General features: G+C 42.3%; 1 protein-coding gene across 7 annotated transcripts in view; it reads right to left on the bottom strand.

The window, feature by feature from the left end:
• Nucleotides 1-20,355, bottom strand: part of LOC118395578 (zinc finger protein 143-like) — a 75,501-nt gene that overhangs the window by 28,270 nt on the left and 26,876 nt on the right. For 3 of the 7 annotated variants that reach the window (XM_052465078.1, XM_052465077.1, XM_052465081.1), the window contains 3 exons: nt 18,219-18,349; nt 14,356-14,514; nt 8,472-8,639 (listed from right to left, as the gene is read on the bottom strand). The exons of 1 other annotated variant lie outside the window; for it this stretch is intronic. In XM_052465078.1, the coding sequence (XP_052321038.1) occupies nt 8,472-8,639; nt 14,356-14,514; nt 18,219-18,349 (458 nt within the window). Of the gene's footprint in view, nt 1-29; nt 2,457-2,681; nt 2,794-8,471; nt 8,640-14,355; nt 14,515-18,218; nt 18,350-18,727; nt 20,152-20,355 lie in introns of those variants that run through there. 3 more of the 7 variants (XM_035789452.2, XM_052465083.1, XM_052465079.1) reach the window with 3 other exon arrangements.

The following is a 20,355-nucleotide window of genomic DNA, read 5'->3' as shown; positions in this document are numbered from 1 at the left end:
TCCCTGTTGATTTTGCAATACTACAGGAAGTGATTCGATTTTGAAAAAAAACATTTAACTTTTACTTAACTTATCCATTTGAGTTTATTAAGAAGTATATAAAAGGCTCTCACAGAATAGTACACATATCCCAGCTGCACTCGGGTAGGGAGACACTCCACATAAAAATCCCAATAACAGACTAAATCTTCTCCTTCATGCCATTTACCACAAGATTCATTCTTCAGTAGAGCAATGTCGACTTCTTCCAAGACTCCAAAAATGACTCCTTTGACAGGTGGACACATCAATGCAAGATAGACTATATTCATATTTTCTGATCAGCAGAAACACACTAAATGGAAACGAATTCACCAAGTCTGGCATATATTGTTTTTCCAAAAACCGCAGTCTTACCAGATACAATGGGAATATGATCAAAACTAGACATATTTTCCACAAGTTTTTCTCCTTATCCCATTCTTTTGGACAAAAGTCCACTCATCCTTTTCTCCACCGCCATTCGATTTCAGTTCCACATCTGCTTCCGCCATGTCGCCTAGCCACACCCACTTCCGTTACACCGAAGAGAAAGTATCTTATTGGTTGGCGTCATAGCTCAAAGGGTGTGGTTAAATGAAAGTGATGTATGCTGTTCTTTGAAATGCGGTACTGCTTATTACACTACACATCAAATCTCCTATGATCAGTATCTTTCAAGCAGAGAGCAGACTAGTTTAGAAAAAAGTGTGTTGGAATAAAGTGATATTATTATATATTCTATCTACATCACCTCAGTAAGGTGAAAATTAAGCTGTCCTTATTCTAACCTAATCTCTCTAAAAACAGGCACACAAGCCTATTTTAAATGACAAGTTAACAAAGGTTTAATGAATGTTATATGGTTAATTACCCTCTTAGCCCAAGACACTTCACATGATGATTATAATATAACAGCTAAAGAATAGTTCCAAGATATCCCTTGTATATATCTCAAGCCACACTGCTACAATTTCTCCCTATTGTGGACACTCCTATGTCTAATAAGGCTACTCAAGAATGAGAAGCTCTTGTAATATAGCTTGCACTTGAAAGGCTTCCTTAGTGTGAACGTTCTGGTGCTGCTTCATATATTTAGTCTTAGCGAAGTGCTTCCCACACCTGGGGCAGGCGTATGTCTTGTCAGCATCTGTCCTCATGCTCGGCCTCGCGCGTTGTAATCCAATGACACCAGAGGAGGCAGGAGCCACCACCCTCAGATGGTTAGTCTTTGAGGTCCCTCCTTGACCTCTAGCCATTGTTTGGGTGTTGTTGGGATTGCGTGCTGTGTTACAGGCTAGGCACCTCTCGTGAACACCAATCCTGACCCTGTCTATTAGTGGGGTCCAGGCTTTCTATGAGCCCAGGCATTAGACGGGACCCTGAAGGAGAAGACACACTTTTTGTTTTTGTCTGTTTTTTAAAAGTGAGATATTGTATGAAAAGCGCTAAATAAAATGATTATTCCTTTAACACTCACTATACGTTGTCCGTGTGCATTTTCTGCTGGTGTATCCTGAGATAACTCCTCTCCGAGAACACTCTTTCCCCAGTGCGTACAGACCTTTCCCCCATGTGGACCTTCAGGTGTATCTTCAGATGGTGCTGGTGGGAGAACCTCTTCTCACACTGGGGGCAGCTGTAAGGCTTCTCCCCAGTGTGAACCCTCTGGTGCCTCTTCAGGTTGGACAACTGGGAGAAACTGGCCCGGCAAAGATGACAGCTGAATGGTTTCTCCCCCGTGTGCATCCTCTGGTGGATCTCCACCTGTTTGGGGAAACTGAAGGCTTTCCCACAGAATGAACACGGGAAGCGCTTCTCTTTGCCACCAGATCTGCTGATAGCGTTACTACTACTGTCATTTGTCAATGGGCTGGTGCTGCCATTTAGTGTTGAGCCACTGGCATTGTCTGAGGTCTGGTTTAACATTAGGAGACTATGAGGAGGACAAATGCCAGGGAGTGTCTGTGTTGTCGCAGGGTCCATGTTCCAGTTGATAGATCCTACAGAAGGCAGACTGAAGGCTGCACCTGTTAGGGGGTTAACCTGAGGCACCATTAGTCTCTCTGAATCACAACTATAGGAGCAGGACGGAGCATCACTAGCCGAGTCTGTGTCTGTTCTGTCCCGCTGCATAAGGACACCTCCCGGTCCCTGCAGACCAAATCTACACCTTGCCCTGGTCTCAGCCAGTCTGTTGTCATGGAGACTGAGTTTGGTTGTTGTTTTGTGTTCGACTGTCTGTTTCTGGTTTTGGTTCAAGGTGTTGTTCCCCACTCCAGAGTTGAGGACACTGTCCCATCCACTGACCTCCACTATGTCGCCTCTGGTCCTGGTCTGCTCAGTGATGTTGTCCCCTGAGCCCTTGGGTGCACCAGTCTGGGTCTGGGAATCCAAGATGGCAGCCCAGTCTCCTCTGTTAGCCTCCAGCCAACCACCTGCAGGAAGAGGTTACAAAATAGACTTTACAAACATGGCAGAGAGAACTCTACATTTTGTCAATTACCTGGTGAAGTTCATATATTATAATGTGTGTTTTTGTATGTAAACATAAGTTGTATTGATTTCATTTTATGAACGAAGAAAAATCTAAAATAGGCAGGTGCATAACTATTCCCATTGAAGATCTATTACTGTATGTAGGCTGTGTATTTCTCCCTTACCTTGCGCCCCCATCTTTAGTCCACTCAGCAGATCAATGATCTCTGGTCCTTCTTCTATTTTCTCCTCTTTGACCAGCAGCAGGTCAGGCTTCCCATCCTCCATGTCTACTGACTGTAAGAGATACAGAGTGAGAGGATGTTGGATCAAGAAATCTGATATGAGCACCCTGCTATGAAGCATCTTCTGATTGGGCAATGAGGGATTGCTATGAGTACTATGCAAGCATGTTAGTTGATGTGATACTATGCAAATGTGTTAGTTGATTTGACTACCTGACACTCTTTAATGGTTTGATACTTCAAAGGCATGATCCCTCACTTAAAACAAAATTAATAAAGACCAGGGGCCATATCAACAAAGTCTCAGAGCAGAAAATTGGTCATAAGTGCTGAGAATATATACATTTTACTCTTATGGGTAAAAATAAAAGCTATGCTTGAAGCCTCTTTAGTCATCTAGATAACCGATATTTAGGAAACCTCTTGAGCTGTCCCAACCAGTTAAGAGTTACCAGCAGGTGTCTTGATTATAGAAAAAGGCAGCGAGTCAGTGGTTCTGGTGCCATAGACAGGAAATTGCTTTAGAGTTGTTGAAATAATGTTTTGATATTTCTAAAGGATCAATCCAGAAATAATCTAGACCTCCATGCAACAGTATTTCTTATGCGCTTGACAATGATTTCACAAGGTCTAAATCACATATGTCTAAATACTAACACTTGCTCTTTCCATGACAGAATGACCAAGTGAAAGATATGACCGTTATTGATGTCACTTGTTAAATCCACTTCAATCATTGTAGTTGAAGGGGCAGGAGACAGGTAAAACAAAAATTAAGCCTTGAGACATGGATTGTGTGCCATTCAGAGGGTGAATGGGCAAGACAAAATATTGAAGTGCCTTTTGAAGGGGTATAATTTGATAAATACAGTTTCCTGTCTGTATCAAGAATGGTCCACCACCGAAAGGACATCCAGCCAACTTGACACAACTGAGGGAAGCATTGGAGTCAACATGGGCCAGCATCCCTATGGAACACTTTTGATACCTTGTAGTCCAGACCCTAACAAATTGAGGATGTTCTGAATGAAAAACTCAATATTAGGGAGTTGTTCTTAATGTTTTGTACACTCAGTGTATTTTTTTTTTACAGTCGATTATTTCATGAATCGACTTCGTGTTATTTCAAGGGAATAACACATTGTTGTTAAAATGCCTAAATTGGGCATGCCTATAAATTGAGCAATTGAAAGCATCTAGGAGCTATGTTAACTTTTTAATTGTGTAAAGATTAATCCTTTCAACGTTTTATGCAACATCGGCAAGTATCTTGATGCCTATTCCTTTGCGGTAACTCAAACTTTCGTGATTTCCACCTGAGAAACTTTTATGAGTTGATTTTACTCCTGGCCCAGAGTTTGTCTGAGCAGTGTCATCCTAAAACCTTCTCTGAGCTGGGAGCTTTTTATTGTCTGAAAACAGGTTGACAGAGGAATCCTAAGACCCTTTCTGAGACACTTTGTGGATAAGGGTCCAGAGTCTCAGAGTGGAAGTGCTAATCGAGGATCAGGGGCCATAGTTATCAAGCGTCTCAGAGGAATCGACTGTGACCTAATTTACACACTGCTCAGAATAGGACCTAAAAAGGTTGTTATTATGTCTCTCCCCTCCCCTCTCAGCGATGAGTAGGGGTTAATTTTATGAGTTGATCTCAGCACGTTTTTACGACATGAGAAGAGCCGTTAAGTGAAAGTGTGATGACGTTTTGTATTTTTGGGGTTCGAAAAAGGGCACACTGAGGATATTCCACATTTCCAAAAACAAGACTGATACAATTAAGCAACATTGTTTGTTTTGTAGGCTATTAGATATCTTGTTATTGCCAAACGTAATCCTCATAAAATATAATCATAATGGTTTCGGCTAATTGTAACATTGGCTATTAAGTCCTATTTACGTTAAATATTACGCACAGGCACACCGGCGCATGACATTTTGCCACTGTGGTGAGAGAAAGAGGCTCATCTAACTCATCCAATTAGTTTGATAGAAAATGATTAACATCTGTCTCACATTACCCTCTTTATTACCAATCCCTTTAACATTTTCTAGCCTTTTTAAACATGTCATTATGCGGCATGCGATCATGGAAATAAAACTGGCGGAATGAGGAAAGTATTTTACTTGCAGAGTAAGATGAGAAATACAAAATTATTATCAAGAGCCATATCTGAAACAAACAGCACATTTCATTTTTCTATAAGAACTCCTGACGAATGTGAACAACGCTGGTTCACCGTCCTATCAAAATGTAGGTTGGAGATTTCCATTTCCCTTCAGAAGTTGGCAAAAACAGGAAGAGCTAAATTCAGTTGCTATGTTATGCACGCTGTAAAGTATACTATTTTGTTGTCTAATGGGTATTGTCTGCATTCAGGCGGTGGCCCTCCACGTAAACACCTCAGTGCCCTAGCGGAATGTGTTTAACTACCTGAAGGGCTCAAAAGTGAACATCTCGGGCATTGGTGATTAGCAAGACGCTGCGCTGTTGAGGGTCACCGATCAGCACAATAGGATTTAAGCTTACTGTTGTATTTCAAAACACTTTATTCACATTTATATTTTGAACAAATTGTTTGCGGGAAAACGTATCACATTCTAAATGTTTGATGGATCGCAGGAAAAGAGCAGTTTAACGAGTGCGCTGAGAATCCGGAAGCAAGTTCAGGGAGTGAGTGTTTTAATCAAAACAAAAACAAACAACGCACGGACATGAAAACAGAGTCAATAACACCCGAGGAAAGAACCAAGGGAGGTGATAGATATAGGGAAGATAATCAAGGAGGTGATGGAGTCCAGGTGAGTGTCATGAGCCGCAGGTGCGCGAGACGATGGTGACAGGTGTGCGGAATAATCAGCAGCCTGATGACCTAGAGGCCGGAGAGGGAGTATATGTGACCAGCAGAAATAGGCCTTTTGTAGGCTACAGTCCAAGCTATGGCTTGTAATGGTGCGACTGCTGTCGCCACCCAAAGATGATCCAATTTGAATAAACGCTTGCACATTGATGTGAATCTCATTTAGCTATTTGCGATTTATGGATTGTGGTTGTTGTGGATGGCTGTTCACAGATCTAAATGTGTATTTGAACCCAATAATGGTTGAATTCAAGACGTTTAAGCTGCCTATCAATCATTGTTTTTGAAACCAGTAGACAGCCAGTGAGAAAATGCGCTCTTGCAACAGCTGCATAGTGTGGATCCCAGCCTATGGAATACAATTGGGGCTTATATTGCTCAATCTAATTCATGCTGATAAAATAAATAAATCCATTGGCCGAATGGACATATGCTCAAACTCGCACACTTTTAATAGACCTAAAGGGGCAATCTGTAGTTGCTACATCAATTTTTGAACTTTCAATGGATATATATATAGATCGATTTATTCTTAAAAAATACCACTTAAATGCCTCATGAGCTTAGTTCAACTGTCACACTCCATGAAATGCCGAAATATAAGCTTGTTTTTCTCCAATGTTTGCAAACATTGTAAATGTAAACAAACACTATAGCCTCATAACATGGTTAAAACAATTGTGATATCATCGATGGTCAGTCCTTGCATCCGTAGCTCTGTCTATTATTCTGACAGTGGTTATATTTCTCCAGGCCCATCCCGCAGCTTTTTTACCAAAACAGAGGCGGGGCAACCATTTTGTTATTGTTCTGTGGATTTGCCCTTTAAACAGCTGCATATTATCAAGGAATCAAAGTGTCACCAACAAAAATTTAAACAATAGGCCAATAGCAAATGCAGCATAAGGCATTAATTTTTCACATGTAAATATAACTTTTCAGTAGCGCTCAAAGCATAACATTCCATGAGCACAGCTTTTAATTTTTCAACTCGAATCAATGAGCCCAATCAGTCCTCCATGACAACAAAATCAAACATAGTAGGGCTGGCTAATAAGTCCTTATTTTTGGGGTTATGCTCAGGTAAAACAATTTGGCAAATCTATACTTCCATAAGTCCTATTCTTGAAGATTAAGGGTTATAACATTTATTGGAATGACTGTAATTCTGATAGACTTTGGTTTTAAATGTAAAGATATAATTTAATTGTATTATTATTATTATATGTAGTAGAAAGCGGTGGGTTAGAAGAAGCCTACATAACCAATCCGTAAAGTAAAAATTCACATCCATATATGGCCAGATATGTAAACTTTAACATTGATTTATCCTGCAATAGATGTGGTTCAATTGCTAACATACATTGTTGTCTTCATCTATTAACTCTTAAGGGGAAAGTAATCTAAAAGTAACTGTGTAATCAGATTACGTTACTGAGTTTAGGTCATCCAAAAATTACGTTACTGATTACAATTTTGGACAGGTAACTAGTAACTAACGGATTACATTTAGAAAGTAACCTACCCAACCCTGAATATCTGTATGATGCTCTCCCATTCCAATAGCTTAATGTTCTGTAGCTAGATATTGGGTTCTACGAGACCATTCTCCTGCGCTGACAAAGCGGCAAAACGAAGTGTGGAGATTGTTATGCGAGCCTACCTAAAGTGAAGGTTGGTAAAGTGCTGGTGGAAAAGCGTTCCCTGTCCACCTATGGCACTGGGGCTTGCATCATCATCGCCATAGTCACTGTTGTCATCGTCAGTTTCAGATTGTCCATCGTCGGGAGGTAGACGGATGAGCCGTAGTTTGCAGATGTCGTTCAATATTGAAGAAGCCATTATGCGACAGACCATCCTTGCTTGGGCTGTGACGCACCTCTCCATGGAGAACATGAAATCTCCTCTTCCACTGGCCTATTCCCCTTTCTACCAGGCTCCATGTGATCCCTCAGATAAAACAATATTTACATGTCATTTTAGGTGGATTAATATTTTAATTACACTGAGATAAAGCCTACTGTATTATGTAGCCCATAAATTAAATGTTTGGCCTATTGCCTCACCTGTTATAATTGAGCTGAGCTTTCCCCTGGGGAAAGGTCGTAGAAAAGGGGTTTAGCAGCCAACTTATCTGGGGGTACCCCTTGTCACCAAGAAAGTGACATCCAAAGGAACAACATTGCGCTCAAACAGCATGTTGAGGCCGCTCTCACTGAGCACTCTGGAGTCGTGAAGACCCAGGCCAGTTGGCTACAACATCGAGAATCTTATAGTCTGCATTAAAAAAAACACTTTGGTGTTAATACTGTGGTACCGCTTTCGATTGATGAATGTGTCCTCATCCATGGAGGGCAATGGTTGTGATGTGGGCATAATCAATGACGCCAAAAACTCCCGGGAAACCAGTGAATTGGATGACTGCAGCATGTTTTTTTTATAATCTGGCGTAGTGGTGGGAAAATGAACCTTTGATTTGAGGTGCTTTAAGTGCCATCTGGGTTTGACGGTCTGTGATGGACCCAAATCATCACTGTTGCCAAGAAGGGTAAGGTGGCAACTTCTGGCAACTCCTAACCGGTTAAGACCCCTATTGAGCTCTCTTAAATACACCCTGAGATATGAGTACTTTTAAGTCATAGGAATGTTGATAACATGCTCTTACTCCTATGCGTAAAAGTAAGACCAAATTTGTGTCACTGAGAATTTTCAGGCAGTTAGATAACTACGGGCCCTTGTCCCCACCTGTCTACATAGTGTTATTATGATCTCAAAGGCAAAACTGATCCTAGATCGGCACTCCTACTCAGAGGCTTTGTGGATACGGGCCCTGACCTAATACCATTCAGACAGTAGTTTACAGTTGGCTCACCTCAGTGAGACTGTATGTGGTCCTGTGCTGCTCAGTTGGTTCCTCTGTGGTTTCAGGAGGAGGTGTAGTCTGGTTGTCCTCCATGACCATGGTCCCCTCAGGGTTCCCCAGACTCTCCTCACACCCCTCCTCCTTCACCAGCAGCACCTCTGGACCCTCCTCCTCCTCCTGGAAGTGACAGGTGATACATATTACACCGACAGTCTCCCTCAGGAGACACACAGTCGCACACACGTATAATAAACACACGCTTTCAACATGTTGGGGCCATACTTACGAACATTAGAAAAGGTTTAAGTTCAAGGTTAAGTTTAAGCAACAGCCAATTAAAATCGTTGACGTAGTGGCACGTGAGCAAAGGCTACATGTTATCTGTTCTCATTACAGTGGGGCAAAAAAGTATTTAGTCAGCCACCAATTGTGCAAGTTCTCCCACTTAAAAAGATGAGAGACCTGTAATTTTCCTCATAGGTACACTTCAACTATGACAGACAAAATGAGAGAGAAAAAATCCAGAAAATCACATTGTAGGATTTATGAATTTATTTGCAAATTATGGTGGAAAATAAGTATTTTGGTCAATAACAAAAATTTATCTCAATACTTTGTTATATACCCTTTGTTGGCAATGACAGAGGTCAAACATTTTCTGTAAGTCTTCACAAGGTTTTCACACACTGCTGCTGGTATTTTGGCCCATTCCTCCATGCAGATCTCCTCTAGAGCAGTGATGTTTTGGGGCTGTTGCTGGGCAACACGGACTTTCAACTCCCTCCAAAGATTTTCTATGGGGTTGAGATCTGGAGACTGGCTAGGCCACTCCAGGACCTTGAAATGCTTCTTACGAAACCACTCCTTCATTGCCCGTGTGGTGTGTTTGGGATCATTGTCATGCTGAAAGACCCAGCCACGTTTCATCTTCAATGCCCTTGCTGATGGAAGGAGGTTTTCACTCAAAATCTCACGATACATGGCCCTTCATTCATTCTTTCCTTTACACAGATCAGTTGTCCTGGTCCCTTTGCAGAAAAACAGTCCCAAAGCATGATGTTTCCACCCTCATGCTTCACAGTAGGTATGGTGTTCTTTGGATGCAACTCAGCATTCTTTGTCCTCCAAACACGACGAGTTTTTACCAAAAAGTTATTTGGTTTCATCTGACCATATGACATTCTCCCAATCTTCTTCTGGATCATCCAAATGCTCTCTAGCAAACTTCAGACGGGCCTGGACATGTACTGGCTTAAGCAGGGGGCCACGTCTGGCACTGCAGGATTTGAGTCCCTGGCGGCATAGTGTGTTACTGATGGTAGGCTTTTTTACTTTGGTCCCAGCTCTCTGCAGGTCATTCACTAGGTCCCCCCGTGTGGTTCTGGGATTTTTGCTCACCATTCTTGTGATCATTTTGACCCCACGGAGTGAGATCTTGCGTGGAGCCCCAGATCGAGGGAGATTATCAGTGGTCTTGTATGTCTTCCATTTCCTAATAATTGCTCCCACAGTTGATTTCTTCAAACCAAGCTGCTTACCTATTGCAGATTCAGTCTTCCCAGCCTGGTGCAGGTCTACAATTTTTGTTTCTGGTGTCCTTTGACAGCTCTTTGGTCTTGGCCATAGTGGAGTTTGGAGTGTGACTGTTTGAGGTTGTGGACAGGTGTCTTTTATACTGATAACAAGTTCAAACTGTTGCCATTAATACAGGTAACAAGTGGAGGACAGAGGAGCCTCTTAAAGAAGAAGTTACAGGTCTGTGAGAGCCAGAAATCTTGCTTGTTTGTAGGTGACCAAATACTTATTTTCCACCATAATTTGCTAATTTTGTCTGTCATAGTTGAAGTGTACCTATGATGAAAATTACAGGCCTCTCATCTTTTTAAGTGGGAGAACTTGCACAATTGGTGGCTGACTAAATGCTTTTTTGCCCCACTGTACATAAGCTTGCAGATTTCGCCCTATGATAACCTACTAACCTCATCAGGTGGTCGTTTAAACTTAACCTTTAACAGTTTCTAATTTTTGCAAGTATGGCCCGGAGTGTTTACCCATCCCAACTACGTTTGAGTCCTATTCTGTAGTTACAGAATGACTTCATTGTTGTTAAACCCATCATGGTGGACATAAATAGGATAATGTGGGTAAAATAATAAAGTCAGCTATGATTAGTTAAGTCAGCATCAGTAGGTGTTTGTTAGTGTAATAGACTACAGTGTTTGTTGTTTAATAGACTACAGATTGTTTGTTAGACTAACAAACATACTGAAGTCTGTTACACTAACAGACTACATGGTGTGTTAGTGTACTAGACTACAGGGTGTTTGTTGGTCTAATAGACTACATGGTGTGTTAGTCTAATAGACTGCAGGGTGTTTGTTGGTCTAATGGACTACGGGGTGTTTGTTGGTCTAATGGACTACGGGGTGTTTGTTGGTCTAATGGACTACGGGGTGTTTGTTGGTCTAATAGACTGCGGGGTGTTTGTTGGTCTAATAGACTGCGGGGTGTTTGTTGGTCTAATGGACTACGGGGTGTTTGTTGGTCTAATGGACTACGGGGTGTTTGTTGGTCTAATGGACTACGGGGTGTTTGTTGGTCTAATGGACTACGGGGTGTTTGTTGGTCTAATGGACTACGGGGTGTTTGTTGGTCTAATAGACTACGGGGTGTTTGTTGGTCTAATAGACTACGGGGTGTTTGTTGATCTAATAGACTACGGGGTGTTTGTTGGTCTAATAGACTACGGGGTGTCTGTTGGTCTAATAGACTACGGGGTGTCTGTTGATCTAATAGACTACGGGGTGTCTGTTGGTCTAATGGACTACGGGGTGTCTGTTGGTCTAATAGACTACGGGGTGTCTGTTGATCTAATAGACTACGGGGTGTTTGTTGATCTAATAGACTACGGGGTGTTTGTTGATCTAATAGACTACGGGGTGTCTGTTGGTCTAATAGACTACGGGGTGTCTGTTGGTCTAATAGACTACGGGGTGTTTGTTGGTCTAATAGACTACGGGGTGTCTGTTGGTCTAATAGACTACGGGGTGTCTGTTGGTCTAATAGACTACGGGGTGTTTGTTGGTCTAATAGACTACGGGGTGTTTGTTGGTCTAATAGACTACGGGGTGTTTGTTGGTCTAATAGACTACGGGGTGTTTGTTGGTCTAATAGACTACGGGGTGTTTGTTGGTCTAATAGACTACGGGGTGTTTGTTGGTCTAATAGACTACGGGGTGTTTGTTGGTCTAATAGACTACGGGGTGTTTGTTGGTCTAATAGACTACGGGGTGTTTGTTGGTCTAATAGACTACGGGGTGTTTGTTGGTCTAATAGACTACGGGGTGTTTGTTGGTCTAATAGACTACGGGGTGTTTGTTGGTCTAATAGTCTAATAGACTACGGGTGTTTGTTGGTCTAATAGACTACGGGGTGTTTGTTGGTCTAATAGACTACGTTGGGTGTTTGTTGGTCTAACAGACTACGGGGTGTTTGTTGGTCTAACAGACTACGGGGTGTTTGTTGGTCTAACAGACTACGGGGTGTTTGTTGGTCTAACAGACTACGGGGTGTCTGTTGGTCTAATAGACTACGGGGTGTCTGTTGGTCTAACAGACTACGGGGTGTTTGTTGGTCTAATAGACTACGGGGTGTTTGTTGGTCTAATAGACTACGGGGTGTTTGTTGGTCTAATAGACTACGGGGTGTTTGTTGGTATAATAGACTACGGGGTGTTTGTTGGTCTAATAGACTACGGGGTGTCTGTTGGTCTTAATAGACTACGGGGTGTTTGTTGGTCTAATAGACTACGGGGTGTTTGTTGGTCTAATAGACTACGGGGTGTTTGTTGGTCTAATAGACTACGGGGTGTTTGTTGGTCTAATAGACTACGGGGTGTTTGTTGGTCTAATAGACTACGGGGTGTTTGTTGGTCTAATAGACTACGGGGTGTTTGTTGGTCTAATAGACTACGGGGTGTTTGTTGGTCTAATAGACTGTGGGGTGTTTGTTGGTCTAATAGACTACGGGGTGTTTGTTGGTCTAATAGACTACGGGGTGTTTGTTGGTCTAATAGACTACGGGGTGTTTGTTGGTCTAATAGACTACGGGGTGTTTGTTGGTCTAATAGACTACGGGGTGTTTGTTGGTCTAATAGACTACGGGGTGTTTGTTGGTCTAATAGACTACGGGGTGTTTGTTGGTCTAATGGACTACAGGGTGTTTGTTGGTCTAATGGACTACGGGGTGTTTGTTGGTCTAATAGACTACGGGGTGTCTGTTGGTCTTAATAGACTACGGGGTGTTTGTTGGTCTAATGGACTACAGGGTGTTTGTTGGTCTAATGGACTACAGGGTGTTTGTTAGTGTGTAGGTATATTTAGTAAGTGTATAATGGTTATAAAGCACTGTTGGGTGTATGCATAATAGGGTGAGATCAGATGTGATGTATATTAAAGCGAGTCTCAATGAAAGTCTTAGAATGAAAAGTCCCATTTTGTGTTTACTAAATATAAACAAGGTTTAAATACACCATATGAAAACCAAACGCCTCAACAAAATATCTGCATGAAGTTGATAAACTGCATACATTTTTCTAATTAATTACTTTTAAAAAAAGTAGTTGAATGGAAGTAATGAAATGGGCATTTGTGAACATCATATAGCTTACAAAGTACAAACACAATATGTTACAGACTTTTTAGGCTCATATCACACAATGTCTGGATGCAATATTCTATTCAGGAATATTCAACACTGAAATCTGTTACTCTCATTCTTCCAAATACATCAGTGGATATTTTCTGCGGACAATACATCTGTGTCTTTAATGCAGGGTTTGATCTAAACTTAAACTATACATTGGAATGGTTTATTTTGTGGAATGGTTTTTCTGCTGGTGTATCCTGAGGATGCCCCTCTCTGAGAACCTCTTCCCGCAGTGTGTACAGGTGAACAGCCTTTCTCCTGTGTGGACCTTCAGGTGCCTCTTCAGGCTGCTAGCCTGGGTGAAGTGGATGTGACACTGCGGGCAGCTGTAGGGTTTCTCCCCTGTGTGGACCCTGTGGTGCCTCTTCAGGTCACCAGCCTGTGTGAAGCGCATGGGACACTGGGTACAGCTGTAGGGTTTCTCCCCTGTGTGGACCCTCTGGTGGATCTCCACTGTCTGGGGGCAGCTGAAGCCTTTCTTACAGAACATGCAGAGGAACCGTTTCTCTTTACTACTGCCTGATGTGGCTTCCCCTCCCTGAGCCTGAGCTCTAGCCTTGTCGTTTGAGTTCAATACCTGATCGAAAAGGATGCGGCTGTGTGAATCAGAATGCTCCATCGACGTGGACACTGGGTTGTGATCCCTGAACGCAGGTAAAGGGGAGTGGGTTGTGACATTTGGATTTGTCTCTAAGCTTTCTCTGTAATCTATGAAACCTCTCCCCTGTGAGTTTTTGTCTCCTAGGTGACTATCTGCATTCCATGTGGGAGGAATGTCGCCCTCCACTTTCACAGTCACTTCATCTACGACCAGACCCTTCCCTTTTTTATCTAGGCACCCTTCAGAAAATACACTATTACTGTACCGGTTCCAGTCCCCTGTAGACAGATCAGTCTGTATCTCTAAACCCAAGGATATGTTGCCAGGGTCCATCTCTGTAGTGTAAGAACAAGATGGATCATTACCAGTCTCTAACACGTCGCCTGAGTCCGGATGGGAATGAACCATCCTCATGCTCGAGTTACCGTGAAGTAAATACTCTGAGCCGGGAGCAGGACAGCCCAGTGGCCCCAGTCTCTCTGGGTCTGATCTGTGGTCAGATCCTGTGTGTAAGAGCCTTTGTGTTACAGTTAAAGTCTCTGTGTCGGTCTCTGACTTGAGGACGGCGTTCGGCGTTCCACTGACCTCCGTGATGCTGCATCGGGTCCTGGGCTGGGGCACGGCAGTGGTAAGGCCCTCAGTGTCTACAGGGGGCGTCACTCCAACCGCTGCTACAGTCTGGATGTCTCTGCTGTGTTGTGGCTCTCGTTCAGACCTGTCATGCTTGACCCCAGGACCTGCAGACTGATACAAGAAGAGATGTTATAATCCATGAGTAGAATCGGTAGGGATGTAACTATTCAACCAAAACGCATCGGTCCCAATTAAAATGTTTCAGATACAATTGCATTGGTCCGCACCCATTGGTCAGTCAACGCGTCGGTTAGAAAGTCCATTCAAACATTACAAATCGCAGATTCACTAACATGTTACTGTCTTTCTACCTTACCATACCTCCTCTTTTGTCACAACCGATGCGTCCTCTCTTCAGTGTCGAACTAAGAATGTACCCGTGTTGGCAGTCATTGGTCTACAAGTCAGCTTGCATGCCGAACAACCCCAGGAAATATCAGTAGCCTAGTTAAGCTGCTGAACGGGGGCTTACAATAGATCTGCGTTTCGATTGTTCAGGTTCACCATCAGCAATAGTTTTGGTAGTTTTGCTTCAAACAATCAGTGTATATGGTCATTTTTAGATATACTGGGTAAAGTTAACCATTTCAGAACGAGGACAGCAATCTGGCACACTGCATTTGTTTTTGAGATGGGGGGTGAAAGCCAATTAATTTATAGCACAACTTTGGATATGTCATAGCTAATTTGAAAACAATCAATATTGATACATTATGAGCTCAAACACTTAATCTGCAAACATGACAAGTTAATTAGTGGGTGATGGTAATTTCAGAACCAAAGTGGGGAGAGAAAAACAGGCTACATTGACACCCCCCCAATCTGATATTGGTAAATACCTAGTCTCCCTTATGGCTCAGATCAGGTGCCTAGGACATAGATAATAGACATACATCCTTTACATACACTAGTGATGCAGGGGTTGGCTCATTACCCGCAGTCCCCACGGGTGTATCCGTGTGGATGAAGGGAGGGTGGGTGGCGGTCGGGTTAAATACTTTTATATCTGTAGGCTGCATCAGCCTGGTCTCACAGACTAGACGAAACATAGTAAACGTAAATCCGGGACACTCAAATTAGAATGGTATGTTACGTTTGGTATGGTTACATGAGAGAATGCAAATGCACAGTTAGGGACCGTCAGCAGAGGTGCCATCTTTATCAGCATCATAAAAGCTGATAGTATTTCAACCACATAAAATATGCATCCAAGCCGAACTGAAATCTTATCAGAAACATGTTGGATCGTTTTCACAGCTCTCTATTTCCTTACAAACTGTCATATGAAAGATTTTGTGCAAAATGTCCATTTTTATTTTATACATTGCACTTTCTCCCAGAAAGCAGCAGAGATGACAGAAAGCAATCCACATTCTATTATTTATTGACATTATGCTGGTGAGCAAGGGTTTATTCAGTCTTCTAGGGTAGCATATGATGACAGAAGAGAAGCTGCATGTATCTAATTATGGACAAGTTGATTAACAAAATAGCCAAAATGTCGGAAATTATAAGCAGAAACATATTTAAATGAGTCAAAAGATTCCTGCACCACCTGTCCAAAAATCTTTTTAAATTGTTTTTTTTTTTACCTCTTTCTCCCCAATTTCGTGGTATCCAATTGTTAGAAGCTACTATCTTGTCTCATCGCTACAACTCCCGTACGGGCTCGGGAGAGACTAAGGTTGAAAGTCATGAGTCCTCCAATACTTAACCCAACCTACCCGCACTGCTTCTTAACACAGCGCACATCCAACCTGGAAGCCAGCCGCACCAATGTGTCGGAGGAAACACAGTGCACCTGGCTACCAAGGTTAGCGAGCCACAGGAGTCGCTGGTGCGCGATGAGACAAGGACATCCCTACCGGCCAAACCCTCCCTAACCCGGACGAAGCTATGCCAATTGTGCGCTGCCCCCACGGACCTCCCGGTCGCGGGCGGTTACGACAGAGCCTGGGCGCAAACCCAGAGTCTCTGGTGGCACAGCTGGCGCTGCAGTACAGCACCCTTAACCACTGCGCCACCCGGGAGGCCCCTGTCCAAAAATCTTCTCGCCATCTTTGACTGTAGCCTACAGCGCATTTTCTATATTAGCGGGTTAGGGTCGGTTCTCAGAATTGAACTTTATCACATATAGTTGGGCGGTTGCAGATGGGTTATTAGCAATTGTGGATGGGTGAACCACTAACACACCATAGACATACATAATGTAGACACACACAGTCAGCTCCAGCTCAGAGAGGCCCAGTTCATGAGCTCCATCAGCAGCAGATTTTAATTTAGAATGGTATATGAATGTGTTTATGCAACAAATGTTTGTGCATCGAACCGAATCACATCGAATTGTTCTCTAATCAAACAGATTTGCATCGATTATTTTTAAGCTAAAACTAGGGCCGGGACAATACCAGAATCGCGATACTCGTTAGTATCATGGCAAGGAAACAAAACATGAAGCGGATTTAACTTCTTTAGGAAGAGAGACCTAATGTTGGAAACAAACCTCATTATGTTGTCACCCACAGTCACATGTATTGATTTGCCAAGTTATAGCACATAAAATGTTATATAAAACAGGTTTTTAAAGGACAATTTATTTGCCTAATTCGTGTTTTCATTTTTGTCATGGAATTTTTTTCCGTCCCAGCTCTAAAACATATCTTTCCTGTATCGTAACAGAGCGTGTATTTACAGTGCCTTTGAAAAATGATTTGCCCCTTTGTGATACTCTATTTTTGCATATTTTTGATACTGAATTATCAGATCTTCAACCAAAACCTAATATTAGATAAAGGGAACCTGAGTTTATAAATAAATATTTTATTAAACTTGTTTTATTGCTTTTAAAAAGTTATGCAACACCCAATTCCCCTATGTGAAACAGTTATTGCCCCCTTACATTCAATAACTGGTTGTGCCACCTTTAGCTGCAATGACCAACCAAATTCTTCCTGTAGTTGTTGATCAACCTCTCACTCGCTGTGGAGGAATTTTGGCCAACTCTTGTACGCTTTAACTCAGCGACATTTGTGGGTTTTCAAGCATGAACTGCTCGTTTCAAGTCCTGCCACCACATCTCAATTGGGATTAGGTCTGGACTTTGACGAGGTCATTCCAAAACTGTAAATGTGTTGCTTTTGAACCATTTTCATGTAGACTTTGTGTGTTTTGGATCATTGTCTTGCTGCATGACCCAGCTGCACTTCAGCTTCAGCTCACAGACGGCTGGCCTGACATTCTCCTGTAGAATTCTCGGTTCCTTCTATTAAGGCAAGTCGTCCAGGTCCTGAGGCAGCAAAGTATCCCCACCTCACAAGGCTTTCTCTCTCTCCAAATTGAGAGCTTGAAACTGAGATACCTCGGTGGTTCCCATATTCTGGGCATATTGCCAAGTTGAGGAACAGTGATAGTGATGATTCCTCCATACATGATCAGCCAGTCATCTGCATGAACCTTTCCAATTAGTTAGTAGAAAGTAGCCTTGATTCGATACTTTGTAGCATTGATTTGATACATAAACATAACACTTCCCTCACAGTGTAATGACCTGTCCCAAAATTAATATAGTTGGTTCACTTTGATATTTCAAACTGCATGTCCTGATCGCGTCTGGTGTGGATGGACAAAATCAACATGCGCGCGAAGGCGCACACGTGTGGCCGGTGTAGTCAGCATGTAAGAATTGGATAACAATGTCATAGGGAAGTCTCACAAACTCTGCATTGGCAGATAAATAAGGATGTACATGCAAGTGAATAGCTGAGGGGAGCCTTTCTGAAATAAACGGGACACATTTGCAACACTATTACACTAACCTCTATCATGATAGGGTGCTGGGTTGAGATTCCACTCCCCTCATCAACAGTGATTGATTGGTCATCTCTCCATGTATTGTGTCCCGCTGGTTTAACAAAGTTCCTGTGGCCTCCAGTGAGATGTCCTTCACCTGAGAGAGTGATTGGAGGAAAAGAGGTGGTTAGGTTAGTGGTATATTGTACACTATTGAAGCTGTCAACAATTGGCAAGGATGTACGGTAACACTTATAACTTCTTGATATACTATGTATTGATTATGTTCCATGCATCACATTGTTTTCAATGAGTATATAACAGGAAATGTAGTACATTAAGAATCTGGTTAGGATATGATATTGTGTCTTTGCGCAAGATATCTAGTTAAGTAATCTGGGGAATTATTATATACTATCCAACACCCAATTCTGGTTAACCATATACAGTATGTGGTTAACAAATCTAAAGTAACACATGCGTAGAGCGGAACCGGGCGACAGGCCTCGCAGCTTCGGCATTCTGCAAAATGTACCTCTTCCCATTCCTCTGTATCGGTCGAGGATCTTGACACTTCTGGGACGACTTGCGAGGATGCGCTCCCGTGACCCCTTTAGTTCCAGTAGCTGTAGTTTCCTCCGCAGAGCCCGGTTTTCTTTCTGGCTTTGAGTTATTTCCAAACGAAACACTGTATAGTCGTCGTCTACGAGTTTACAGATCTCTGACACGGCTGCATTCGCTAGCACCTCCATGATGGAGGCTATTTGAGTGTGAAAAACCATACAGTTAGCCATGTTAGCTAAGCAGCTAGCTAGCGTTACCTTGATAACATATCAAGCAAGTCCTGTCTCAAACGCGAATTAAACACTACATGGGGTATATATATATTGTTATACAGTTCAATTATTCATATTTTGAATTCCAGGGTGTCAATAAACGTCTAAAGTAAAACTCTAACGATGAAATTGATATTGGTAACTGTTTACACCAGCACCTTGTCGCAACACCAAAAAGTACTTCCGGGTCACAGGTTTTCGGCAAATTTCCCAAATAAATTTTCCAAATAAAATTTCCCCATGTAATAGAAAAGTATCAATAACCTATATTTATTCATGATATGTGAAACGTAATTGTCTAAACATTAACAATGATTCATATTTGATCATATTTAAGTGATCTTTTCATTTTTTATTGGGGTTTTAAACATGTTCCATGGTCAAATAAGTCCCCCCAATGCAATACAATATACATTAAATTCATATGGGCTTTTAGAGAGAACTATTCTAGGTGCTGAAGTAAAAGTGGGGTTGAGATTACTCACCAGGGTGTGTAGAAGCTATATGGTGTAATTTCATGTCCAGCAACACTTTCTACTCCACCCACACAATTGGTCTCAATGCAATACACTATAGGCCTTCAATTACATATTGGCATAAAGAGACAACTTCTAGGTGTTGAAGTAAAAGTGGGGTTGGGATTACTCACTAAAGTCTGTAGAGTCTATATATGGTGTTATTTCATGGAGGGCTGAGGTCTATATGCCAGCAACACTCTACTCCACCCACTCCATTGGTCCCAATGCAATAAAATATAGACCTATAATGCATCCAAAATGTTTTAATGAAGTAATTTTGCAGTGTAACTGCAGTTCAACTTTACTGTCATTTGTCAATGGTCTTGTGTAGCCTTTTAGTGTTGAGCCACTGGCATTGTCTGAGGTCTGGTTTAACATTAGGAGAGTGTGAGGAGGATGAAGGCCAGGGAGGTTTTGTGTTGTCGCAGGGTCCATGTTCCAGTTGATAGGTGCTATAGAAGGCAGGCTGAAGGCAGCACCTGTTAGAGGGTTAACCTGAGGTGCCATCAGTCTTTCTGAATCTAAATTATAGGAGCAGGACGGAACATCTCTAGCCAAATCTGTTCTCTCCCGCCACATACCGACACCTCCCCGTCCCCACAGACCAAATATATTATTCACCTTGTTGTCAAGGAGACTAAGCTTGTTTTTTTTTGTTTTTGACTGTCTGTTTCTAGTTGTTCCATCCACTGACCTCCACTATGTCGTCTCTGGTCCTGGCCTGCTCAGTGATGTCATCACCATTGGCCCAAAGGAGTCGGAGTCAATTACCTGGTCAAGTTCATAAATTATACTGTGTGTTTTAGTAT

Source organism: Oncorhynchus keta, chromosome 16, assembly GCF_023373465.1.
Source record: "Oncorhynchus keta strain PuntledgeMale-10-30-2019 chromosome 16, Oket_V2, whole genome shotgun sequence".
Classification (NCBI taxonomy): Eukaryota; Metazoa; Chordata; class Actinopteri; order Salmoniformes; family Salmonidae; genus Oncorhynchus; species Oncorhynchus keta.
This window is presented reverse-complemented; position numbering and strand designations above follow the sequence as displayed.